This window comes from Leiobunum rupestre, chromosome 2, assembly GCF_980474605.1.
Source record: "Leiobunum rupestre chromosome 2, qqLeiRupe1.1.hap1, whole genome shotgun sequence".
Lineage (NCBI taxonomy): Eukaryota > Metazoa > Arthropoda > Arachnida > Opiliones > Sclerosomatidae > Leiobunum > Leiobunum rupestre.
In genome coordinates, this window is record NC_143385.1 from 11483047 (window position 1) to 11510101 (window position 27055).

Genomic DNA, 27055 nt, shown 5'->3' on the forward strand with positions numbered 1-27055 from the left:
AGGGTTATTTTCAATTCTAGGTTCAGCCGCTATATTTTCATTGCTTGGAATGGGTTCAATAACATCTTTGGGGGGCGTTTCCACTACCTCTACATTTTCTTCGTTACTAATTGCCTTTTCGTAACAGCGGTCAACGGTGTGACCCCATTTTCCACACCTCTCGCAGTTTTTTGTGCCTTTTTCAATAAAGATAACGAAGCTATATTCATTGTGCCGCATGTTTATGCTTCTAGGTAGGTCGGCTTTTGGTAACATATAGATTATGCGCTTGAAATTAAATAGTTTTCCCAACTCAGGGTCCTCTTCATTATTCACATTAATGAAAACTACATCGGATGTTATTTTCCCATATTTAGATTTATAATTAATTCGTTTGGAATCTCGGGTGGACAATTTGAGATGGTTATTTTTTCAGATGGTCGTTTAAGTCTCTCACAGCTAACTAGTTCGCCTTCAAATTCAAAACCGTCAGTACATAATAAATCGGCCATTTCCGTTGTTGCAACGTAGGCGCATATTCTTTGCTTGGGAATTCTTGAAATGTAAAACGTGTTACCTTTACCAATGACTTGGTTGATGGCTTTAGCGTATGTCTTGGCAGCTACTTGAGGGACCGCCTGAAAAACTATGGCGTGTTCCCTCGTCACCGCTGGAGGAGTTAGTTTTTCTTTTCTTACTTTATCAGGAGGGTCTTTACCGGAGTTAACAACTCGCGGTTCATCGTTATCAGACGACGACATAGCAGTTAGGCCTTGCGCACTAATTTAATAGTAAAAAACACTAGTATACACGGAGCGAAAAAGGAGACGTCTTCACCCTATGAAAGCCAGCGCTATTTTATTTTATTTTATGTAAACATCTATTGGCAAAAAAAAAATGAAAAATAGGCTAAGGAATTTAAAATATTTTTAGCTACTTGTTCAAGACAAATTAATTAAGAGTTAAAGACAACGAAGATTAAAAGTGTAGAACAAATTTTATTTTATAAAATTTGAAAATTAAACCCGACTAGTTTCGGTGGCGTTATTGGACCCCAGGGCTAGATTAACATGAAACGAGATAAGCGATTGATTAGGGCAACAAAAGAATTGGGGGTAACCAAAAAAAATTGTAATAAACACAATTCTCAAAATTACATTGCAAAAATTTAAGAAAATAGAGGTATGTTTACTCTCAAACATTCGAGGTTGAAGTTCGATTAGTGGAGAGTAATCATTGTGTTTTCTATCTTCGCATCCCGTCACTCGTTTTCGCTGGGTGCCCGCGTTCACTATTGCAACCATATTCCACGTTCACACGTAACCTCGGAAACGTTTTGCTAAAGTAATGGATTTAAAAAAAAAATGTTTTGATAATGAAACAGGTGCGGGGTACATCAAATGCCTTAAATTCATCTCAAATATGAAACATGTTCAGCTAAGTGCATTCTCTCAACCCTTGAGGAAGTCACTACGTGCCTAGATTTAGGGCATTCCGTTGACCTGGTCTATCTGGACCTACACGAGGCTTTCGACACGGTCCCGCATTCGCTGCTTATTCGGAAACTTGAGTATTTAGAGGTTCCACCTTTGATTGTCCATTGGATCGCGGATTTTTTGAGTGGTCGAACGCAGCTAGTGGTCCTGCGTGGGGTATGTTTGGAATGGTGTGAGGTGACCAGTGGGGTGCCTCAGGGATCTGTGTTAAGCCCAACTCTTTTTGTTATATTTATTAATGACCTTCCTCTGGTTATGAAGGAGTCTTTTCTCAAATTGTTTGCCGATGACAATAAGGCTGGCCATAGAATAGCTTCACCGACTGATTCGCTTTTACTCCAACGGGACATTGATGCTTTGGCCCATTGGGTCTCCTCGAACGGTATGAGCTTCAATACTACTAAATCGGTTGTTCTCCATTGCGGGGCTAATAACCCTCGCTATCAGTACAGTTTGGGGGGTAAAGCGATAGAGGCGCATGCTGTAGTTCGGGACGTTGGGGTCAAGCTTTCCGGCCTTAGCAAAGCTGCTTCCGCGCGCGGTACAAGGGCTTTATATATGCTGCGGACAGTGCGGAGATCATTCTCTCATTTTAGTGTCAAATCTTTCAAAATCCTGTACAGTGTCTACATTCGCCCTCACTTAGACTACTGTTCCAGCATTTGGTCCCCCCACCTGGTCAAAGACATTGAGAAGCTGGAAAGGGTGCGAAGAAAGGCCAAGAAGCTAGTTTCAGGGTTCAGAACCTTACCATATGATGAAAGGTGAAAAAGGTTGGGTCTTCTGTCCCTTAAGGACAGACGTCTTCGCGCTGACTTAGTTGACACTTTCAAAATCATTTATGGCCTGTATGATGTTACAGCAGCTGACTTCTTCGACATCAAGTGGTAGGGCTGAAGGCTCCCACAATCCGTAAAAAGGGGTGCAACGGGGTAGCTAGGCGGGTTTTCTTCACGCAACGGTTTGTTAAATTTTGGAATGATCTCCCGGCTGCCGTTAAGACCAAATCCTCCGCATCGGCATTCAAGTGTCAATTAGATAAATTTAACAAGACGGTCAAGCCCGTAATACTACCTCTCCTCGGAGGGGAGTTAGTTCATTATCCACGCAGCGTTCCACAGTACTATAACTACGCTTAATCAAAACTGTTATAACGGCGATACATTTTTTAAAAGAAAATAAGAAAACGGGCCAAAAATTTAAAAATATGAATATGTTTTATATATTTCACTAATATATTCCAAAATTTACGAGATTTTAATCCCGTTGCTGCTACATCGAAAATGTATTTGGTACTAGGTTGTTAATTCTGTTTGTAAGGGTGAAAAAAAGAGAACACAATACCAAATAGTTTATTGTTCTTTAGACCAGGTTGTCACAACAACTTAAATTTTATCAACCACTTACTTAAACAATTATTAAATATCACAGCGATAATGTCAAATTATTTAGAAATTACACAATTCTAAAGATTTTAGTAATTAAGGTGAACGAGAATAGGGTTGGTCTGGATCAATGCAAATAAATCATCGTACACAAAGTTTCGCTCACATTATCAACACTTTCGGTACAGTATAAAAGTGCGAAAAACCACTAAGTTAAAAACCCAACATATAGTATTATAGGTCCATAAAAATGAGATATATACGAAAATAAATGTTAAGCGAAAATTGAAATTATAAGTGGAAGGTCTTAACCAAAGTACGTCGATTCACCACAACAACCCAACGAAGCATGTATACAAGTCAATCCAAATACGAAAATTTTATTTATTATAAACTATCAATACTTTCGATAAAATTAGACAACAAAAATAACCAATAGAAAAATATGAAATAATATTCAACCAAGAAACAAGTTTAATAATCCAAATACTTTGAAATCAGGAATAAATAAACCCAATTGAAACAATTATGCGAAAGGAAAAACGAAAAACAACTTACCGTTAGCAATACACGGCTTACAACGTACAATAAATGATCCTAGACGGAATAGTTAGGGCTCTTTATAAATAAAAACAAACAAACCCAAGGTTACAGGAATGCGACAAACATATACGAATTCCATCGAACAGGGTTGAGGCGACGTTTCGTAGTAATGGGGCAAAGTAAGGCTTAATTTTTCTTCTTCTTCTTCTTCCATCTTCTCCTCGCAGACCGCTCTACAGCAAAAACTACTGACCCGATTTAAATGAAATTTGGTATACAGTTTCAAATTAAGCTCCCATTGTGTCCTTCCAAAGGAGAAGTTCATATCTGGTATAGTAATTGAGCTACGGCAACAAATGTACAGTTTAGCGAGTCGGTAACGAAACCATGGAGTAATAAACACACAAGAAGTACTAAACTGGAGCGACCAGTGATTTAAAAAAAATTAATGCAAAAGGTTTGAGAGTTGATTCTAGGTGAAAACGTGGCGCTGTGTTCGAAAAAATATTTGAACTCTTTTTAATTATGCTAGAAAACTATAATAGATAGATTGATGAAACCACTTGCAACTATTATTTATTTTAAAACATCTTTCGTTATTTATCGGTTTCGTCCGCCAAAAATTAATCGACAAAAATAATTTTTGACAACTTTTTAAATATTGGTTCTACGGCACTGATTTTGAATTCACAGTGGACGGTTCATATTTAGAAAGTGCAAAAATTATCCCTCTACAACCAACGGTTGAGAAGTTATCGCGTTTCCAAACTTTCGTCGAAACTAGGAAACACCTAAAATGCATCAAGCGATTATTAATAACGCAACTTCGACAGTGATCCAACAACATATATTTATTTAAAGGCTGGTTTAAAATTGTGGTAACAATTATTATAAACAAATTATAACGCAAATAGCTTTTTAAAAGCTTTGGCGTATAAAAAAGGAATATTCTTAAAACCACTTGCCCAGTTGTCCTAGGAATTTTTTTTTTCAAATCGGCCTTTAATTAAATATATTTTCAATGTTGTTGGATCGCTGTCGAAGTTGCGTTATTAATAATCGCTTGATGCATTTTAGGTGTTTCCTAGTTTCGACGAAAGTTTGTAAACGCGATAACTTCTCAACCGTTGGTTGTAGAGGGATAATGTTTCCACTTTCTAAATATGAACCGACCATTGTGAATTCAAAAACGCGCGAGTCAGTGCCGTAGAACCAATATTTAAAAAGTTGGTCAAAAATGAGTTTTGACGGTTCCCGCCAAACTATTAATGTTTGGCGGACGAAACCGATAAATAACGAAAGATATTGCAAAATTAATAATATTTGCAATTGGTTTCATCGAGCTATCTATTATAGTTTTCTAGCAGAATTAAAAAAAGGGCAAAGATTTCCCCTGTCGAAGACTTTTTAAACAGAGTGTACTGCTTTGAAAATTTTATTACGCAGTTAGTTTTCCCTTATACCCTGAGATTGTACTTTTCTTGTGGGAGTCTTGGTTGGGTGTATTTTTCATATTTGGCTGAATTTGGTTCCTTAGAAAAGTTGGTTCGATGTTCTTTGCGTAGTTTGCACTTATTGTTGGTTGAACTTTGAAAGTTTGAAACCAGTAGCTAGTAGTTATTTTCCTAGTTTCTTTTTTCTTTTTATGAACCAGGGGCCAAGACTCATCCATTTGGTCACTATTTGTCGGATCAATACACTCCGGTACTTCAGTTGAATCTTCTTTCATCGGTATTTTCGTATTTAATTCTTCTTCTGACTTAAGGAGTTTATTATTATTCACTCTAATCTTCTTATCAATATTCGGAATTTTAATCATATTCGCTTCAATCTGTCCCGCTAGTACCGATATCTTTCCTAAATCACTCTAGCCATTTATCATCTCTGTGTAGTTTTCCGATAATTCAGATATGTTTTTTAAGTAGTCTTCAATAGTAGTAGTTAATATTTTTAGATCCCCTTTAATATCGTCTGTCACTTTTGTTTTTACCAGTTGTTGTTTAATGGGAGATTTTAGATGTCTTTCTGTTAAGCCTGAGGGTAGTATTATGATAAACACCAAAGTCTCAGTTTGGATTGACGCGTCTTCCCACCAGAGGGCGGAATGGAAGAAAACCACAACGCTCTTGGTAGAGAGGATCATCCGTCAATTCCTGGAAGGCATCTTCGTCCTCTCTCTCTCTCTCTCTCTTCGTCGTAATGAACTCAGCAGAAGCGGAGAGACTAGATTAGAGCCCAGACGCGTCTAGTAAACTAGGAGTTTATGTAAGGAGATGGCGCCAATTACCTCCGAAACAATTCAAAAGGGGATAATTGACGCGATTTAATGGACCACAGGTGAGCTCGCTAACAAGTTTTCATTTCGCCATTGGTGTTGTGGGGCCCCGGGCCCGCCGAGGGAGAGATAAAAATGGGCCTCTCGTTCCAACGGCTCTCTTGGAACACGGGTGGGATTCTTAAGTGGGCAGAGATGCCCAATCAAAATAAATTTTAAATTTCGAAATAATATGTTCTCCGGAGAAAGGTTGTGGACTAACCAAAGTAAAAATAATTTAAATTAAATGTAATTTCCGCTTCTAATAGGGTTGACTATAAATTAACATTACCACCCAAAACAATTTTAAAGTTTTTGTAAATACATAAAAGTATAATAGGTTATTTAAATCAGTCTTAAAAAAATTTAAAACATCAAATGAAACCAAAGTTATTTCAATCAATCGACCTTTCAGAGTAAACACTTTCGTTATTTTCACATTTTGTAAAAACATTCACATCCTTGTTTCTGAAATTGCTGCGATAGGCTTGACAGCTGTTGCATTTTATAAAATCCTATTTCTGAAAAAAAAAACTTTTTTTAGTTAATATAATAAACATCGGAACAACCTGATTGAAATTTTATTTTTATTAAAATTGTAAATTATTAAACATTGTGATTGTTTTGGTCTCTTTTTCGGATTTTTAAAATTCTAGTTTATCGGAATCTTTTTGACCATTTTACTAAATTCAAAAATTCTGAACCGTTTAAAATGTTTTGATTAGTTGGATAATTGCTGAACTGAGAATTTGGAAAAGTAATATGATGAAGGTCTGAACGATTTTCAGTTGACTCGTCTGACAATTCTTTATATTCTGCTTGGTATGTAGGGAATAGAGCGCTTAACTAAAATAGCATTCGTTAAAGTAGCGTTTTCAAAAGCGCGTTTTTCAAAACAGCATTTTGTTGCAACGGCGCTTTGTTAAAACAGCGGTTGTTGAAATAGCGTTACTCAATACCGCGGTTTGTCGAAAGAGCCTTTTGTTTAGTCAGCGTTTTTTGGTTAAGCGTTTCTCAGTAGAGCGGTTTGTCAAAACAGCTTTTTCCATAAACAGCGTTTCTGAATATAGCGTTTCTCAAATTAGCGATTTTGAAACAGCGGTTTTGGTCAAGACAGCGGTTTCTTAAAATGTATATGAATTAACGATGGAAAATGTATAACATACATATGAACTTCAGGGGTTAGGTTTGGTTAGGTTAGGTTAGGTTACGTTAGGTAAGTTTGCAATACTAACTATCGGCAGAAACCATTAGGTAATGAAATTTGCCGAAATTCCAGAAAAATATGTATTACAATAGGCCTATATTATTAGTGCTATAGAAAGCAGCGCCATTTTGGGAAACGCTGTTTCGACAAAATACCGTTTTGAAAGCCGCCGCTATGACAAAGCGCCGTTTGAACAATTTGTTGTTTTGGGAAACGCTGTATAAAGAAACGCTGTTATGACAAAGCGCCGTTTGAACAATTTGTTGTTTTGGGAAACGCTGTATAAAGAAACGCTGTTATGACAAAGCGCCGTTTGAACAATTTGTTGTTTTGGCAAACGCTGTATAAAGAAACGCTGTTATGACAAAGCGCTATTTTGACAAAACGCTGATTTGAAAAACACTGTTTTGGAAAATGCTGATTAAACAAATGCTGTTTAGGAAAGCACTGTAGTCCCTATAAATCATTTTGCTTAGGTTAGAATTTCCAAACTGCCTGAAATATTTGATTAATTTGCTGTACTTGGAATTTCAAAACTGCCTGAAATATTTGATTAATTTGCTGTACTTGGAATTTCAAAACTGCCTGAAATATTTGATTAATTTGCTGTACTTGGAATTTCAAAACTGCCTGAAATATTTGATTAATTTGCTGTACTTGGAATTTCAAAACTGCCTGAAATATTTGATTAATTTGCTGTACTTGGAATTTCAAAACTGCCTGAAATATTTGATTAATTTGCTGTACTTGGAATTTCAAAACTGCCTGAAATATTTGATTAATTTGCTGTACTTGGAATTTCAAAACTGCCTGAAATATTTGATTAATTTGCTGTACTTGGAATTTCAAAACTGCCTGAAATATTTGATTAATTTGCTGTACTTGGAATTTCAAAACTGCCTGAAATATTTGATTAATTTTCTGTACGTGGAATTTCAAAACTGCCTGAAATATTTGATTAATTTGCTGTACTTGGAATTTCAAAACTGCCTGAAATATTTGATTAATTTGCTGTACTTGGAATTTCAAAACTGCCTGAAATATTTGATTAATTTGCTGTACTTGGAATTTCAAAACTACCTGAAATATTTGATTAATTTGCTGTACTTGGAATTTCAAAACTGCCTGAAATATTTGATTAATTTGCTGTACTTGGAATTTCTCATCTCAAAATTTCGAATCTAATTAATGTCCCTCTGAATTATTTACATACTATACTTCTCTTTGAATATCTGTCTTATATATGAATTTCTGAACCGAAGTTTTTCAATTGTAATGTAATGAGCATCTGAATTTCCGAACAGTAAAATCTCTATTTTGCTAAATTAAATTGTAACTGAACCAAAAATTGCCAAATTAAACCAATTTAAGAAACAAATTTCCGGGGTAAGAGAGTATTTGATGCAAAAAAAACTCAAGATAAGATGCTCTCCAAATTCCCGGTTAAGAGAGGCTTTTAAGGAATATTTTACGCTTACCACAATCCTGGTTAAGAGAGTATTTTATGCTCTCCAATTTCCCGGTTACGAGAGGCCTTTAAGGACTATTTTGTGTTTAGCACACTCCCGGTCTAGAGACGCTTTTAAGGAGTATCTTATGCTTACCACACGCCCGGTTAAGAGAGGCTTTTTAGGAGTATTTTATATCTAAATTTCCGGTTTAGAAAGACTTTTCAGGATAATTTTATGCTTGCCACACTCCCGAAATTTTAGAGAAGCATTTCAGGAGTATTTTACGCTCACCACACGCAAGATTAAGTGAGTCTTTTCTAATAAATTATATTATGGTTAACCATATTTAAACATAGTTTTGTAACACTCCCGCTAATAAATTTAACTTTCCCATTATTAATGACGAAATATCCTTTGTGATTAAAGTAATTCAATGAGTCACAAACCAATATCATTTTTGATAATACTTATAATATATGTTTTATTATTTTTAGTCTAACTACCTTTTATTTATAATTTAATTTCAATTATTTCTGTAATTCCTCTAATTACTTATGTAATTTCCTTTATTAATAATAAACCCATTCCATATTATCATATTAACCTTATTTCTTTTTATTTAGCAAAATACCGAGGTAAGAGTGGCTGATACATATGAAGCATCGAAAAGGACACCAGTTCTCTATGTTCGTCATCCGAATAATGGTCGTCTTCGTGTGCAGCCACCCCCAAGACAGGAACACACTCATGAATATTGTCCCCCGGAGCTGGTACCAGAGTGGCTTACCTCCTTGCAAGAACAGCGTCTCCCCCATCGAACAGGAGGACATCTGCAACCGCAAGAATGTTTGCTGTGACAATGACTCCGACGAATCGTCAAGTGGTCAGTTCAAGAACCCTTATTTTTCCCTTTTTTATAATTTTAAGATTGGTACCCTTGGAGGCGAATAATTAAACAATAGTGTATTATCCCAAAATTATTCGAAACCGTTGGCTTGTAATAAGAATGTTTTCGGTGAATAGATATTATTTGAGACTAGAGACTTTTACACTATAGTTGTGGTAAATATATTCCTCATTACATTTCATTATGGGGGAATGAATTAGAAGGGTGTCGTACTGAAGCGAGGAAAGAAGCTTTGGTTTTTGAAAGGCCTCGTTCATTAATTGCGCACTTTCGATCCTGCAGAGCCGCGCTTTATGGCCGACGACTGCGTCAGAAGCCGAAAGAGCTGCGGAAATAAAGATTTAGTTTATCCGTTGTGATTATTGGTTTCTAATTGCGAACCTAAGTTAGAGTTGAACCAAAACCAAGTTTATAATGTACAATGTATTTGTTTATTTATGTTCTTAATTTAATTTTATTCATATTAATTTATATTAATTCATATTAATTTATATTAATATATATTAATTTATATTAATTTATATTAATTTATAATAATTTATATTAATTTATATTAATTTATATTAATTTATATTAATTTATATTAATTTATATTAATTTATATTAATTTAATTTAATTTGATTTAATTAACATTAACATTTTCAAACATTGGATTCAGTGGCATACAAATCATTAAATTAGTAATATTATATAAAATACGAGAGGTCACGCATAAATGTTTCTTAGGTCACTAGCTATAGTTATTGAAGATAGAGAGCATGCGCTTGAGTCAATAAAGTTTTTGAAATTTAAAGAGAAGGTGTGAAATTCTCGCGCCAATAAATTACTAAAAAGCTTAAGCTCGTGATACAAAGTAAATCGTTTTTTACTTTTAAGGCGGAAGTAAGTGGTTTTGTGTTTCTGGGAAAAAATAAGAGATGGCGCTGAAACACGTCTCTTGCTGGTGTTGTCAGAAAAATATTCTTAATTCAATTTCAAGTGATTTAGTTAAAATCGTTGTACTGTTAAAGTTGAAAGCAGCGCGCGCGCATTTAAAAAACATACCCGCGCTAAAATATTAGCTCGTTATATTGGAATTTTACTATTTTTTACGAAAGTCGTTCACCAAGAACGTAGCGACTTCTCGCGTCAGTTAGGCTAACTACTCAAAAATACGGTTTTAATTGAATTGGGCTAGCGGTGCCATTTTCAACGTAAACAAGATTTATGTCAAACCTATGGAGAGCAGTTTTAATTTTAAAAATCGCTCCACTAGTTAAGATTTTTTCAAGGCCGCCAGTTTCCAAAGCTATAGTTTGTATAATATTTAAAATGTAATATTAAAAAGAAATTCGAATATAAATCTAACAAAATTATGCAAAAAACCGAGGTTTAACATCTTAATTATTGTCGAATTAGGGAGTGTTGTAAGAACGTCTTATTTCTAGAGTTATTGCTGACTTCCCCCTTAATCTTTTTATTGTTTTATTTTATGGAAACATATATTGAAAGACGATTAGTTTAAATCTAACCCGTGTAAATGTTTGTTAACATTTGGCGGGTAAAGGTGGGAAATAGCCGGGTTGTACAACCCAGGAAATAGTGAGTTTAAAAATGAATTGTATTTCTAGAGATATTTCTGAAAGCAGCTTCAAAACGGTGGAAGCCATTAATTTCATTAACTTCCTCGCTCTTGAAAATGCATGGTCTTGGAAATGGGACAATTTCTGGAATGAGACAAATGTAGTCGATTTGTAAGTAAATAGGTTTTGTTTCAAAAGCATTGTCGTTAACGTAATCCGCGTTTAAAGGCCAAAAATTTTTCTTGGGGAATGGTTCATACGTATTTTACGCTTTGGCCCGTCTACGGATAGCGACTTGAAATCGGCACATATATTGTCGAGTACAAAAGATGTTTGAACAATTTTTTTACGAAATTAAAGATCTCCAATCAATTTTAATTAAGCGCAAATGCAATAACGCATTAAATAGGCGAATCGGGTAACGTTGATTTCTAGACTAATTTTGGGGATACGAGCAATCCTGTAAATCCGAAACGACGAATATTCTGGGGTTTTCGAAATCGCGGCAATTAGTATATACGTCTGCAAAGATAATTTGAAATTACTCCTCAAAAGCGCTGTCCGAAATGCGCGTGTCCGGAGTATTCGGAGCACTGTTGCCATTACGTCATTAGCAGAGGCGGGGAGGCCTAATTGCCAAATGGAAGGCAATCTGAAATCGGATAAGATGTCAGTTAAATGTTTCTATTTACCTAGAATGTATCTCTTTATAACAATCAGCGATCATTAAGGTCGAATTTTCGTCCGGAACGAAAAGGTGAATGAAAAATGTAATCGGGGTGCGCTTCTTTAGACGTCGGATTTGGGTAATACCGCCGGGATGATTGGATATTTTTTGGCGTGAAGAGCTTACTCTATGAGCATGAACTCCGGTAATGGACGCTTCAATAAAAGATACTTGGTTTTTACTCCCCTCTCCAAATTCATCTGGGAAGGAACTATTTCCGGTCGGTCGGTTAAACGGTTAGAATGGCTAGCCAAAAAGTCATATTTAAGCCAATTGGAGACGCGTTTTTGCCCTCATGAGAATTTTGCGTCAGATAAGAAACGCGTCGGCTCACGTGTATAAGGAATATACTAATGTTAATTTTCGATAATATATTTTAAGGTAAAATATATAATGTTACTAAAACTAAGTATAAGAAGATAATATTATTATTATTATCATCATCCTCTTATGGTATAAATAATTAAAATTATACGGAATATTTTTATATTACCGGCCAATTTTAAGGCTTCTCATGGAGGCAGAGTTAATTCATTTCGTATAAAATTATCTTTTCGAAAAAGATGAAAACTAATTCCTTTAGAACTAAACGTATTACTTTTGCAGTACGGTATGCAACAAGTGTTTCCTTTTAACCAGGTAACTTTTTTGCCATGTAAAGGCTTAGCAAAGAACCGATGTTATGTTCGAGAAAAGTTTCCAGCTTTCTAATATTTCAAAAAGCACTATATAAATACTAACTTATGAGTCCTGGCTGTCGGAAATATTACTTTTTGGTGATTTTTGGGAAGATGTTTTATTTAAGCGCCTATTTCTCCGTGTAATAGCAAAGATAACTTTTCATAACTTAACAATAAATAAATGTTGTTTTACATTTATTTTTGTTCAATGAACGAGATAAATGTAATATTATACGAAACAAAGGTTAACGATAGCACACAGTCATTACACAACCTAGATGATATAGATTACGTGTTAACGCCAATTAACAAAATACTAAAAACTACAATATACATCACACGACGGGCAACACTGTATTCTAGTAGTTTGTTAGTTGGCACCTAATTATCGAGTAAAATACATTTCACGGCAACTTGGTAATTATTATAAATTATTAATTTTAAATTTTGCCCTATTTGTTTAATATTTCTTAGATTTTTATTTACATTAAAATATAATACTTTAATATTGAAATTTGAGGAACAGAGTAAATATTAAACTTAAAATCTCGATAGGGGTGGCGGAGTGGTTAGCACTTTCGCCTCGCAGCAAGAGGAGCCGGGTTCGATCCCAGCTTGTGGCACTGGGTGAAAACTCGGAACAACTCCTTCTGCGTTGAGTTTGCAAGCTCTCTCCCCACTGGTTTATGGGGTTTTCCCCCGAGTTCTTCGGTTTCCTCTTCCATAAAAACTTGCTGAGGTTAACGGTAATAGTTAGTGTAGGGAGCTGTTGGCTCGATCTCGTGGCATGCAGGGCTTGCCACCACCCTCCTACGCATTGTAACCCGGCCACCTGAATTAAGGGCTTCAAAAGTCGCATGATGACTTAGGCCTAAGGTGGTGCCTTGGGTATTAGCCTAGCTGATTATTATTAATTTGCAGCCGTCAAATAGTTTACCTCAGTTATATATATTAAAAATCGCTGAGCAATCGGAAAGTAACACCCATTTAGAATTGCTGCACTCAACATAAGATTACACTCTAAGAAAATGGGGTGTATGTTAACACCTTTTAAAGAAGTATTTTTGGGTCCAAATTTGTTCTCTTTAGAGGTGTTAGTTTACACCATCAAAGGTGTTCAGTTATAACTTTTTGACACTGATGTACCAAAATATAGCAACACCTTTTCGTGTAAAAAGTACGCTTGAACACCTTTTATACGCTTTCAAGGGAAGAAAAGGAGTGTTTTTAACTCCGTCGTTTTTCTTAAGGGTAAAACATAAGATTTTGTACGGTGTAAAATAAGTTTATTTTAAGGTTCAAAAAGGGTTATAATTAACACCTGTAAAGGTGTGCAACAATATATAGCTAATTAAATAAATTGACGAAAAATATATTTAAAATTTCCACAAAAACATTTTAATTTGCATTTATACAATACAATTATATAACCATAAAAAATCCATACATAAAATTTTATTCCACAATAAAGTGAAAACGTTGATTTTAACCCGTATACATAAAAGTAATCTTGCACAAAATAAGTGAAAACGTTGAAATTAATTATTTTTTCTCAAGTTTACGTTATTTTCTGAATAAACTCGTGCACTGCCTTACAAGGCTTAGTGTAACTCAATCGAAAAAAAATCCATAAAATTCAGTGTTTTTTTTTTAAATTTCGGCTGATACGCACAATGGAAAACCCAATACGAACAGAAATAAGACACACAGCCGTTATTACATCGTGGCAAACAATAACTGGCACTGCATCGACATATTCAATTCGGTAGATTGTAGGATGTCATGTTCATTGTAAACAATCACAGGCTCTACCGGAATGTTTTTGATGCTCTTTAAAATAAAATAAAATAAATAACTAAAATAAATAACGTTTATTAAAATTTTACCTTATCAGAAAAAAACATTTTCTGGTAATTTTTGTTGTAAATTTCTGGAATTAACATTAAGCCTCCAGCATATCTTACACCTATATATAAAAAATTGTTTAAGAACTTAAATATAAACATAAAATCAGACATAACAAGTTGGCAAGCCAAAATATACCTCTCCTCGGAAGCATTGTCCCTAGTGGTATTAATTTCTCGAGATGACCCTCTAAGTTATATCTCCCCAATTCAGAGTTATTTACTAATAACGTAATCCCGGTTCAATCCCGCCCGGTATAAAATTTGAATTTGAATTAAAATAATTGAAACGAAACAACCGAGATTAATTTGTTCAGAATATTATAAATTAAGTAGTTACAACAGTGAGTTAGACGAACTAGAACAACGCACAATTGAATTTAACCCTATTTACAGAATAATTTTATCAGTTAAATGTAATACGAAGCAAACTTTAATAAAAGAAATATCTACAGAGGGTATTTGTATTTTGATCGCTTACGATATAACAACACAGAAAACCTTCTTTAAACCACTTCACACGAAAAAATGATAATTAAAGCCAACAATACCGCCCAAAAGCTCAACACAATCAAAATTAAAATACAACTAGCGGTATTAATTTCTCGAGATGACCCTCAAAGTTATATCTCCCCAATTCAGAGTTATTTACTAATAACTTAATCCCGGTTCAATCCCGCCCGGTATAAAATTTTAATTTGAATTAAAATAATTGAGACGAAACAACCGAGATTAATTTATTCAGAATATTATAAATTAAGTAGTTACAACTGCGAGTTGGACTTACTAAAACAATGCACAATTGAATTTAACCCTATTTACGGTACAAGTTTAGCAGTTAAATATAATACGAAGCCAATTTAAATGAATGAAATATCTACAGAGGGTATTTGTATTTTTGTCGCTTACGAAATACTTTCCGCATAGTTAACGCTCATTTTATTTCAACGTTCGCACGATCAAGATACCGTAGATATCTGGTAGTGGACGACTCGTAGACTGTCGGAACCATCCTGTTGACGTTGTGACACATACCGCATGAAAAAGACCAAAACCGTCCAATTTCCAATATCATATAATGACTCGCACACCCAGGATATCAATGACTGCATTAGGAATCGTAGATATCCAAATATCCACACCACCAAAAACTTATTAACAAGAAGCGAAAAACTTACCATTCACAAAGCACAGAAAGCCACTTGACTAAACGTATATCAATAAATGACCGTAGAGGGAATAGTTAGGGTTCTTTATAAATAAACACAAACGAACCCAATTGATGAACTGCATTAAACATCTTAATCAGCCGAGAAAACGTTTAAAATAAATTACGACCGAGTTGAAAACCAGACCAACTCGATATGTTGTTAATAAATGAATTATTAAGCTTGAAAACCAATACGCTAAACCTAATAGATAAGAATATACGACTGAAAAAACTAAATAAATTACAAAAAACTAACGGGTTCTACCCTTTATCTTATCTGCTGACTGCGCTAAAACAAGATTTGACCATTAAATCTTTTGAAAATGCGACGTATACACTTTGAAGGTTCCGTCAAAAATTATCCTTTCCCAAACGTAAAGGTTCTCAAAACATTAATACACAAAAAATAAGTAAAAAGGTTCCTCCAAAAAATGAACCATTTTGCGGAAGAAGTAAATAATTTTAAAAGAATAAAAGATAAAACAAATATACAACCGCAAAAATAAAACGTCAAATAATAGAAGAAACAATCTTAAACTCCATTCATTAAAAAAACCCTAAACAAAAGTACCAAATTGAAATAAAGCAACTTATTATATTAAACAAGATTAAGTCTTTATAATTTTTTCGTAAAAAAACCACATTAGGCCTTCACAATTTCATTCGTAAAAAAATTCAAGACTTTGTTAACTATTATGCTTACAATGAGTGTCTTATTTGCAGTATAGCTTGAAGTTATCGTTGGTTCTGTGGTAGAGCGCTCGACTGCCTAACTGAACGGCCCGGGTTCGAAACCTGGGTGACGCATTTGTTTTTAATCAAATGAGAAATCGCTAAATTATAATTTCTTCGATGCAATAATTTAAATCTTCCACGAAATCTTGCTCTATTTCAATTAAACCAAAATTTCATACTCTATTAAATACGCTTTCGATAAAGCTGAAGGTCTAATTGTGTCGGTGGTTCTGTGGTAGAACGTCCGCCTGTCAAACAGGCGGTCTCGGGTTCGAAACCCGCCCGATGCGATCGCAAATTGATACTAAGACGAATACCGTGAACAATTGGTGGAAACCCTGCCATTGGATGTTGAGAGGTAGCATTACACTCAGCACTCGCTCCGTCCCAAAAGTCAATAAGAAAGAGTTGGAGAGATACCACCCGTACACACCACAAACTCAACACCCACAAACGTCATAACAATAACACAACATTACCACCCTACACATAAACATTACAATAGCGAAATAACCAAACCACTGAATTAAACCTGTCGTCACGACGAGCGTTGACGAAAAAAACCCACCAAACCAACCCCGACTGCAAATTAATCCGTTAACGCTCACCGTCCCACGGTGGTTTTGCAAACACGGTTTTTCGACTTTGTTCCCTAATTACTAGCAACTGCGAACGCAGAGATCTCGAGAAACTGCGTACGCAGTGATTCACTTTGCACCGAAAATGCGAACGCGTTCGCAGGCCTGACAGACCCACAGACCCACAGACAGACCCACCGACAGACACGGTCGTTGTATAACCCCTCCTAGGGGACTTTGTCCCCTCGGAGAGGTAAAAATGCATACGTTTCTTTTCTTTTTTCACTGTCTGGGAAGAAATGTGGTTCGTTATTTCCACTTTGAGATTCTTAGCTACTGATTTTGGGGCAGTTTCCCAGATCTGCTCCCAATTATTCTTCAAAAATTCCAGAAATATTTGGTCTGCGTTAACATTGGAAATTCGTTGAAATTGCAAGTTAAGCTAAAATTGATTTCCAACAATTAGACATACATGACATAGCTTACGACTAAGCTAGAAATAAATTGACCACAGTTCTAGAAATAATATTCCAAAGATGTATAGTGTTTTTCCTTACGTGAAATTTTATTATTAAAGCTGATTCGTCAAGGTAGTAAAAATCAATCACAATATATAAAATTTAAATATTACGACTCGACTTTGTAACAGAATCGGGTAAGAAAATTGACTAGACAAATATTGCTGTTTTCAAATGTGCATGCAAATTTTTACTTGTCGATAATCTCCTAAAGCAGGATATTCTATTAAAATAATTTTCACTAGAGTTTGCTCGTGAATCGCAGCCGCCCTTGCAGCAAACGTTATCTCCATTCTGGAATCCACTTCTTCAAAATCAGGGTATTTTTTTCCGCTCCTTAACCATAAACGTTTTATGTTTCTTAATACTTAATTCATCTTCCATTAACTCTTCTATCTATATAAATATGGGAAATGGAGGTTACCAAAAGTTGTTTAAGTCAAAAAAAATAATACCGGAAAACGAAGTTCATTAGGTTTCTTTCTTTTTTGGACATTGTTTGCTGAAGTTTTTCCCAAGGCACTGAATCTTTCTTTTGATGAACTATTAATTCTTGCTTTTGGTTTTTTGGGTTTATTGTCATCTTTAGAAGTCTCGTCTGCTGGAGTTATTTCCGAGGCAGGCTATCCCTCGCTTAATCAACTAATACTCTCATCCACGGTATCAGCTGGTAATGTTTCAAGTGGTTCTTCAATGCAATTATCTACTGATGAATCAGAAATTCCAGAATCACCTTCGACATCCTTATTTTTCATTTGTCTTTCGTGAGACGTCTTTTTTCCTTTTAAGTTATTTTTCCTTTTAAGTTCTTCTTGTCATGTTTCTTCATTTCTTCAATTTTAGGTGTCAATAGTTTTCTCCGAAAGTTTTTAAACTTGTTGCAAAGCTTATTCTTCCATTTAAAGGGGAAAGGTCAAGCTTTAACCAGTTAGATAGCCCTATAGCCCATTAAAAATTAAAATTAATGGCGAAAACCGCATCAAAAAATATTGAGTCGTTAATTATTAATATAATAAAGAAATTCCGGGAAATTGAAAAGCACGCGTCCGCCGCGACACCTGGCGAGAAGTCGGTGAGACAGAAAAACAACGTAAAAGCGCGCGCTGCTGAAGTAGCAAAAAATTTGTTTTGCACGCGCGGCGCGTTCCAGTTATAAGAGAACTAAGCCTAAATTGCGCGGTTTTAAAAGTTAGGATAGTTCGCAAATCGCTCATACCGGGTTAGGGGCGCTGGCGGCAGCCCCTAAGATGGCGGTGAAAATTCTAAACCAAACACCTGGCGTTATTTTTCGTTTCACCTCTTTGGGCCAAAAGCTATTTTTTTAAGAAAAAAAAAGGTACGTGTTAGTATATTGAACGTCTTGTTAATCTTTTGATACGGAAATAAGGCCATATTTGGAAAACTAGAATCGAATTCCAGTGTCTTTACTAAATCTTTTTCCCTGTCTTACAATAATGCCTAGTATTAAGTTCAAGTTAATTAATGTTTAGAATTAGGTTTTAGTAAATCAGAAAGTAGTAATCATACATGGAAATAATTTTTAATTATAAGGATCTCTTAAAAAAATTGCCATACTTGATATTGAGTTAGTATAATGTGCATAAGAACCCAACAACGTTTTAGAAAGTTATAATGTAGTTTAAAATTAGATTAGTAAAAAATGGAGAGCTTGGCCCGAAAATATGATACCTCATTACCAACTCCGTTTAGTATGTTTTCAGTGGCGTAGCCAGAGGGCACAGGGGGGTACGTATGCTTTTATGTACAAATATTTTATTTTTGGTTTTATTTTATCATTGTGTATGTTTTCGTATGTAACTATTATCGTTGATTTACTTTTCTTTTGAAGTGAAATTTGACGGGAGTAATTAAGTTATATTCATATATATACCGGGCTCCCCACCCCCTCCCCATTTACAGATTCGGGGTAGGTACTTATTTTAGGGGTAGGGTCAGGGCCGGATTAAGACTTTATGGGGCCCTAGGCCCATGGTTATTTTGGTGCCCCCTTTCAATAGCGAGCGAAGCGACCTAGACGCTTCCTCAATTTATGGAATTATAATTCATTTTGCTGCCAGATTTAGGATGTCGTCAGGGGCTAGACGACAGTCCGTCAGAGAATGTGACAATCAAACGTTTTTGGTTCTTATTGGTGGACGCATTTACTAAAATTACTCCGGAAAATATTTTGTGAAAGCAAATGATTAAAGTTTTGTACTTTAATTTTTTTCGAAACCTCTTAGTGCCCCTTGTAAGCTTGGTGCCCTAGGCCCAGGCCTATTCGGCCTATTGGTTAATCCACCCCTGGGTAGGGTATATAAACTTGGAAGTAAGCCTTCCTGTCCTCACTTCGTATATTTCAATTTTCAACAATCACAACGTTTTTGCTCTCGTGCTAAAACGTTTGAGGTAAATATTTTTAAATTTTTTGCTGGTTTACAAAAAGAAATAATATCTAATATCCACTCTCTAATAGAATGACGGACATAGCCGAAATGTTATCTATTTTTAAGGGGTACCATAAATTCAAAGTTAAAGGTAAAATTATCGTGTGTGAACATTAGTTAAGGAGTAGTTTTTTTAAAAGCTTCTTGTACTAATTTCAGTTTCAGAGGACCGTGAAAGAGAGCTGCTCTTGAAAATAGCTATTCTCGAGGCCAAAATGAAGCGGCTGAAAGAAACAAAAAGTAATGCACGAAAAGAAATTATTTATAAATTATGTATTTGCTAAATTTTTTGACTTTTGCAGATGGAGAGGAAACGGACTTTACTGGGGAGCAAGACGCGCTCACAAAATCGTTCTCCGCCGTGACTCCAGAAAAAACCAAACAAACGGAGTCTACCGTACGCTCCCGAACCCCAATTAAAGTCGTCCGTTCCATGTGGGTTCAAACCAACCGCCAACTATAAAATACCAGCATGGAAAACAAACGTATCTGATTTTGATCGGTATGTTTTAGGGCGTTGAATTCATTAATTACTTGAAATAACTAAATTTGTTTATGATATTAACAAGAATGTATTTATTTATACCTAGGGTTTTTAGCCTTTGGTCCCCCCAGTACGCTCCTCCACTTAAAATAAAACGAATAGTCCCGGTATTTCATTGGCTGCTTAAAACTTACGTCACCTAACGCGATGGTAATCAAACGCCGGTGACGTTTTGTCTTTTCCCCCGCGCGAGACGGGGGAAAGGCGTTCAACGTGCCTGGCGATTGTCGCAACATAATCATTCTTCCTAAATATAAATAAATGCATTCTTGATATTAATACGAGCCTTGATGCCCGTCGAAGAAGGAAAAAGTCAATTCGGAGCCAACCTTCAGTTACAAGGAACCGGCGCCGCGAACAAAAAAGGCGTGCGAAGATTGTGAAAAAATATCTTCTTATCTTCCCGTTTAGACAGATCGGCGGCTAATGATCCTAATTGGGTTCAATTGTTCGACATCAGTATATAATATGTTTAGAATCATTCCTCGTGCGGGGGGGGGGGCATTTTATAAGCGCAATAAATGTTTTAAACCACGAGTTATCACCATGTTATTTTAGTAAGAATTTACTAATAACCTAAAAATACTGCTTACCGCTCGCTCGTTTTTGAATTTATTTATATCTAATTATCCTCATTTGATACAATGATTATTCATTAGTTAAAAGTACGTAATTGAATAAGTTACTAAAGGCTAGTTTCTTTCCAATCCAGTTTCTGTATAGCTTTAATACAACATTATTGAATTTTGAATTGTAAACTATAAATGAAAAATAGTTTTACAGGGACAAATAAAAAAAATTCTAATTCAATTCTAATTGTGAAAATAAAGTCATAAATCATTAAAGACAATTTGTGGTTATTTTTAGAATCTATTTTTTATTTAAAATCACAGTGAACCTTTCTGGGGTGGTAACTGGAGATTCTTTCGCGCTTTGATTTTAAATATTTTTAAATCAATGGTAGGAAAGTTAGGGTTTCTTCCGAACTCTTTACTCGTCCATCAATGGTGTTTTATTGAATATTAATAAGAAATTTACCTAAAAGTTAAAACTTACTTTTAAAGATTACATTTATATTATAAATAATCTGGAAGGTTAAACAAATATACTAATTTAGTTAATATTGTATGTATTAATTTTATTAATAACAACTACAGAACTATAACAAATTTGGGTTTAGAAATTAAGCTTAAATTTAAGGCAATCAGACTCCAATTCTCAACATTGGTACCATCTGCGTAAGCCAATGTAGCTCAACTACGGGTAAATCCCAATACACTTAATACTCCCAGATTTCTCTTGGTTATCCAAACCAATTTAATTTAGGCTAATTTTAAATAATAAATCTAATTGACAATTGTATTAAGCCGAATTCACACCGCAGTTAATTTCTGTGCTTTTAAAATTTTCTTGTTTCCACTACGCATTCCGCAGTGCTTTCACAGAAAACAGTAAACTACTTCCGTGTCAACCAGGCTTAAAAGACCAACTCATTTAATGAATGCATACACATTCTAGTCAATGTTTCGTAGACTTAAAAGTAAGTTAAAACTTCTTACGAATTATGAATATCTAAATACACAATTTCCAATGTACCAAAAAAACCAATTGAAGTTATTCATAAAAAAGTTTGCAAAGCCATTAAATATACATGCATACATTCGTTGTTTAATAAACCAAGCCTTCTTGGCTGGTGAGCATGTGCAATTCTCTTCACATTCTAAGGTGCCATAATTCGGACATCTATACATTTGACAAACAATTGTTTAACATTAACTATTTAGTTTTGTAACTATAGTTGAGTTTAATACTGTTCACTCACCATCATGCCACTATAGCCATAATATTATGGATCAGCCTATAGTCTCCGAACCATATGTAATCTTCAATGCTTGTTTATGATTGCTCGATTTATGAAGTGCGGTGATCGCTACTATACAATACACTGTGCGAATTTGGAAATACATTTAGAAGTTTAATTAGCGGATTGGAATGAGACGCTCCTGTATAAGGTGCGCCGAGAAAAAAAGGACCCCATAGAAATGTAAACAACGACAAGTGCTCCGTTTGCGCATGGTCCACTCGTGCAGTGGAAATGAAAAAAAGTAGTTTTTACTTTAGTGCCATCTATCATTTAGAATAACAGAAACGGTTTAAAAATATTTTACACATTAAAACTTATTATTTAAAATCAAATACTTATCAAATTAATTTATTAATATTAATTAATATATTTGATTTAATTCGATAAAGTTATTAAAATTATTTACAGCAACCTCAGAGCCACCTTTTGAATAAATATAAAGAATATGTATAATTATTTATAAATACTGTAGAATACGAACCTGTCTATATTTTAATTTTTAACAAAATAATATTTTTAAATTTACTTAGAATTGAATTTCAAAACTGAGATAATTTTTATGTAATTAAATAATCATATGTAAAAATAAATATTAAAGTTTTAAAAGGTTTCAATAAGGCGTGCTCGAAAGAAAAACACCCTTTTTAACTGTTGTATTTTAGAAAGGTGTATATTCTGAGTTATTCTGGCGGCGCTAGTGTGTTTTAGGCGGCGCTTGAGCCACCTGTAAAATATCTGAAGCACCACCTAAAATTTACGAAAAGCGCCTCCTAAAATTCAGAATTTTTACAATTTACTTGGCGAAATGTTTCTTCGAACTTAAAATTGGGCATCAAAAATTTCATTTTTCCTAGCCGGCGGCTTCAATGTTTAAACTTTACAAACCTTTTTAGGAGCCCCCCCCCCCCTCCCCCATATCACTCAATGGGAAGGCCCTGACCAGTGCTTACGGCTTAAGCGCCACCAGTTTGGAAATCCTGGTGACGCCACTGCACAACCCAAAAAATATTCCGGATTTTAAATGCTGTAAATAAGCCACGTTTGGAAAAAACACCTTTTCTACACTTTTCATACACCCCAATTTCTTACAGTGTATTTAGGATTACTGTAAGATTGCGCAGGATTTAAGGGGAAACGTTTTTGAAATAGCTAGCTTTATCACCTAGTACAATCACCTACTCCTCTCACAAAACGAAGTAGTAAACGTATATGTTAAAGCGCCAGAAAAATGAAATGGAAAATTACTTTTCGAAGTGTTTCTGCGAGTACTATTTTTTCTTCTCAAACGAATAACATAAAATCAGCGTGTTCTTGCGAAGGAAGGTGTTCCAAACGACTAAATTCAACAGAATAGGTAGACGAATATATTGCGTACTTCTGCCAATTTCCATTGATAAGATTGGGAGTTTTTGTAACTAGAATGTTGAGTTACGGAAGAGTTAATCGGTTATCAATTAAGAAATTATCATACAGTGTTAAATCCAGGGCCGGATTAACCAATAGGCCGAATAGGCCTGGGCCTAGGGCACCAAGCCTACAAGGGGCACCAAGAGGGATCGAAATAAATTAAAGTACAAAACTTTAATCATTTGCTTTCACAAAATATTTTCCGGAGTAATTTTAGTAAACGCATCCACTCCTATGCCATCTAGCCCCTGACGACGTACTAAATCTGGCAGCAAAATGAATTTTCCTTCCATTTCTCAATTATAAATTGAGGAAGCGCCTAGCTCGCTTCGCTCGCTATTGAAAGGGGGCACCAAAATTAACTTGGGCCTAGGGCCCCATAAAGCCTTAATCCGGCCCTGGTTAAATCGTGGTAGATTAACCTTTCTACGCATAAGCGTTGAATGTTTAAAGTGAGATGAAAGCTCACCACGTCAAAATAAACATTAGTGTCATTATAAACTCGCCAAACATTTGAAATAATTATCCGGGTAATGGGAAATTAAATGGAAAACCCAGTTCCGCGCAAACCGTTGCGAAATATTTGATCAACAAGTTTCCTTCTTAATTATTTTTAACGAGCCCAAAACAGTCGTAGAAGCGTTTTAATTTAAGGGACTGTTTCACAAAGCACACCATCTTCTGAATTTATTCGTTTCAAAAGCTTAAAAACTCTTCCCATTGAAGAGAATGAAATGAACGATCTGTCGGATTCGGCTTTCAAACCACAGCAAAGTTCGTTTTCCCCGAAAGAGTCCCCGCTCTGGCGCCTTCATTTCCGAGTTCCGTTGTCTTTTTCTTTGGGACTTTATTTTTTTCTTTAATTGGTGCGGCTTCTCATCCCCAATTGTCCCAAACGCGGCCGTTGTCTGACCTGCCCGGATTCAATTATCCGCGATTTTCAGTGTTTTCCGCGATTCGTCTCGTTTCAGATTTTAAAATAAACTCCTCCAGAAACGAAGCGAGGATTTACCAAAGTCAATTTTACGTTCCGATTCAATAATTGCTCATTATTTCGCCGAAATAAGCGTTATTTTTACCTTTTAAAGCGATTTAATTTTCAACTAGTCTTTGGGCCCGAGCTAAAATTATCAAGCGAAGTCGTTGGTTCCTGGTAGGTACATAGCGCCAATTTCGTTCTCGGCGCGTGTGTGAACTTCAAATAATAAAAATATAATAATCAGCTAAGCTAATAATCCGTTCTAAATCAACTAGTGCCTTGTGAATTACAAACTAGGATCGAACCCGCCTACTCCGGTTGCGAGGTTAAATAGCTAATCACTATGCTACCCGATCCAAGACCTTGCCCAGTTAAGCCAGTTTACCGCTCCCCATCCGAGTGGCTATGCGAAGTACCTGTTCCACTTATTTAATATTTGATTGAAGTTAAATTTCCGTTACAGATCAACTCCAATAACAGTAGAGCCTCTATGGTCGGACAACGGTTGGCTTTACAAGAACACTTGAACCAAAAAACTATATCACCTGAAGAACCGATTGATAACGAGAAACTGTAAGAGATAGTAGTATATATAGAGTGTACATTAAATTTAGCGATATATCTTAATCTAGCATATTTTTAAAATGATTTTATCCCGAGTATTTTCAAAGGACTATTTGATGAAAAAGCTGAGATATTTCGAATTCTATTATCGATTGTCGTTATCGTACTTTTTCAAATGTTGTTTTTTATAACTCTTTCGCGTTCAATACAACAAACGAAGTTGAATTTAAATAATGCGTAAGCTCCATTTTCGTCAAATCTCATTAGAGATATATTTGTAAAAAGCCCTTATTATCCAAAGAGACCGAAATGTTCTAACCATTGAGTTGGGAATAAATAGAGGTACAACCAATTTCGTTCAATAAGGAGACTTTATCAACTATATCGTTCTACCGTGGCGGCATCTGTCTCTAGTGGTGGCAACTATATTGCAATTGAATTTTTTCGCGAATCTGATGTGAAATTGAAATGTATGATTGCTCGTAACAAACAAACCTTTGAAGTTGTTTTAAAATAATTTTATTCTGTCAACACGATCCTTTTAACTCAAGTTACGGTGAGTTAGCTAATAATTATTTATTTTTAGGCATATAACTTTACAAAATATAGATGGCGCTACAGCCTAATTATAAAGATGAATTTCGTACAGTCTTATCAGAACAGGTCCCACGTAACCATGGCAACCGAAATCGTAATTGTATTTCTAGCAGTATTATTCCCAATTCAATGGTTCTTACTCGACTTTAAGTGCCAAAATCCGGTATTTAAAAACTCAATTTCTTTAAAAATTTGTTTCTGTTGAAAAATATATAATAGTCCAATCCATTTTCAAAAAAGTAAAAATCGATGAAACTTAAACTATTTAAGGAATACTTTTAAAAATTTTATCATAATTGAAGGTGGAAATGTTTTATTTAGTTTGTAAGTCACCGTCCTGCACAAATATACTAAATAACCACTAGGTTTAAAGGTGCACAAAAAATAGTCCGACTTATTTCGGACAAATCATCAGTCCGTCATCAGGGATCATTTCTTGTGCACTTTTAAACGTCGTTGTTATTTTCTAATTTCATAATTAAAAAAATTGGTTTTGGAATTAAGAGGGCGAAATGTTTACCCAATGATGTAATAAAATGTTTCTTGAATTAGGCTGCTGATGGCTCAAAAAGGTCGTTGTTGGCTAACGTTTCCAAAACCTACACTGTAAATGATAAAAAGGTATAGATAGAATCCAATATGAAACCTCTTTTTGTTTCAATGATTAACCTTTAAAAAAGGTTCCTCGTGAATGATTTCAACAAAGAATTAAATCGCAGCTTTAAAAGGGTTAACAGAGCACGCTAAAGATTCAAAGGAATCCCACTGTATCGCTCCAAGAAGGACTTTCCAACGGTTCCAATTACATTCCGTAAAAGCTTAGAAGAAGCACCCCCAACAGGTTCAAAGCCTAACACAGAGCACGTTGGCGTGAGCCAGAAACGAGAAGAGGCTTCAGATTCTCGGAGGGAAAGGTGGAAGGCTGACTAAAGGCAGGTTCACCCTCTGTCTTTTAGATAACTAGTTTTCAAAACCAGCGTGAGAATTAACTTCGTGATGGTTCGGGAAGCAACTCGTAAAAGTCGGTTCGCTTAGAATCTCTTTCAAAACGACAAGGCGGGAAAGTACAATTGCTCGTATTTTCAAAAATAATTTGAATAAAATTCTAAATAATGTCAAATAATATTACTGTATGTATAGTAAACATGATTAACTAATTGTTTTGGTGGGATACATTTGAGTATTTTCAAAATTCTGGTCATAATTTGAAATGACGTTAAGCCTTGGCTATAAGCAAACCGTGGTGAAGCGATTTCGCACGTATGAACCAAGAATTATCGTCGGTGGTCAAAACTGGCATTCAAACCCACCTAAACTGGGTTTTAAGCTTTAGTGTGACCGTGGCTTAACAGAAGTCGTCTAAAAGAGATTCGAGGTACGGTCAATCAGAGGTTACAAACATTAATATTAATAATAACGCACCACTTTAGAGCCGAATCATCTAGTTACTTTTAAT

General features: G+C 35.1%; 2 protein-coding genes and 1 long non-coding RNA gene across 4 annotated transcripts; all 3 read left to right on the forward strand.

The window, feature by feature from the left end:
* The first annotated feature begins 1326 nt into the window (after positions 1-1326).
* On the forward strand, positions 1327-2243 carry LOC149956121 (uncharacterized). Its single transcript, XM_090166769.1, has 3 exons — positions 1327-1363; positions 1417-1631; positions 1737-2243. Exons 1-3 carry the CDS (start codon positions 1327-1329, stop codon positions 2241-2243), a joined length of 759 nt encoding a protein of 252 aa, XP_090022895.1.
* A 3172-nt stretch (positions 2244-5415) lies between these two features.
* Positions 5416-26761, forward strand: LOC149956122 (uncharacterized). Of its 2 annotated transcripts, XM_090164627.1 has the most exons (6): positions 5416-5740; positions 8999-9258; positions 10896-11016; positions 24902-25011; positions 26152-26220; positions 26280-26761. In XM_090164627.1, the coding sequence occupies exons 2-4, from the start codon at positions 9030-9032 to the stop codon at positions 24963-24965; spliced, it is 414 nt and encodes a 137-aa protein (XP_090020753.1). In that variant the 5' UTR covers positions 5416-5740; positions 8999-9029; the 3' UTR covers positions 24966-25011; positions 26152-26220; positions 26280-26761. The 2 variants fall into 2 exon arrangements, with proteins under 2 accessions (XP_090020753.1, XP_090020754.1); XM_090164628.1 differs by lacking the exon at positions 10896-11016.
* LOC149956123 (uncharacterized) lies at positions 19015-20551 on the forward strand. Its single transcript, XR_016478162.1, has 4 exons — positions 19015-19606; positions 19804-19884; positions 19947-20146; positions 20235-20551. It is a non-coding gene; the product is annotated as an uncharacterized LOC149956123 (long non-coding RNA).
* Positions 26762-27055: the final 294 nt, after the last annotated feature.

Excerpts from the sequence above, each read along its gene's own strand:
- LOC149956121 (XM_090166769.1), top strand. The coding sequence starts at position 1,327 with ATGGATTTAAAAAAAAAATGTTTTGATAATGAAACAG. Across the intron at positions 1,364-1,416 it reads ATGTTTTGATAATGAAACAG|CTAAGTGCATTCTCTCAACC; the intron begins GTGCGGGGTACA and ends AAACATGTTCAG. Across the intron at positions 1,632-1,736 it reads AGCTAGTGGTCCTGCGTGGG|GAGTCTTTTCTCAAATTGTT; the intron begins GTATGTTTGGAA and ends CTGGTTATGAAG.
- LOC149956122 (XM_090164627.1), top strand. The coding sequence starts at position 9,030 with ATGAAGCATCGAAAAGGACACCAGTTCTCTATGTTCGTCATCCGAATA. Across the intron at positions 9,259-10,895 it reads CTCCGACGAATCGTCAAGTG|ATATTTCTGAAAGCAGCTTC; the intron begins GTCAGTTCAAGA and ends GTATTTCTAGAG. Across the intron at positions 11,017-24,901 it reads GAGACAAATGTAGTCGATTT|ATCAACTCCAATAACAGTAG; the intron begins GTAAGTAAATAG and ends TTTCCGTTACAG.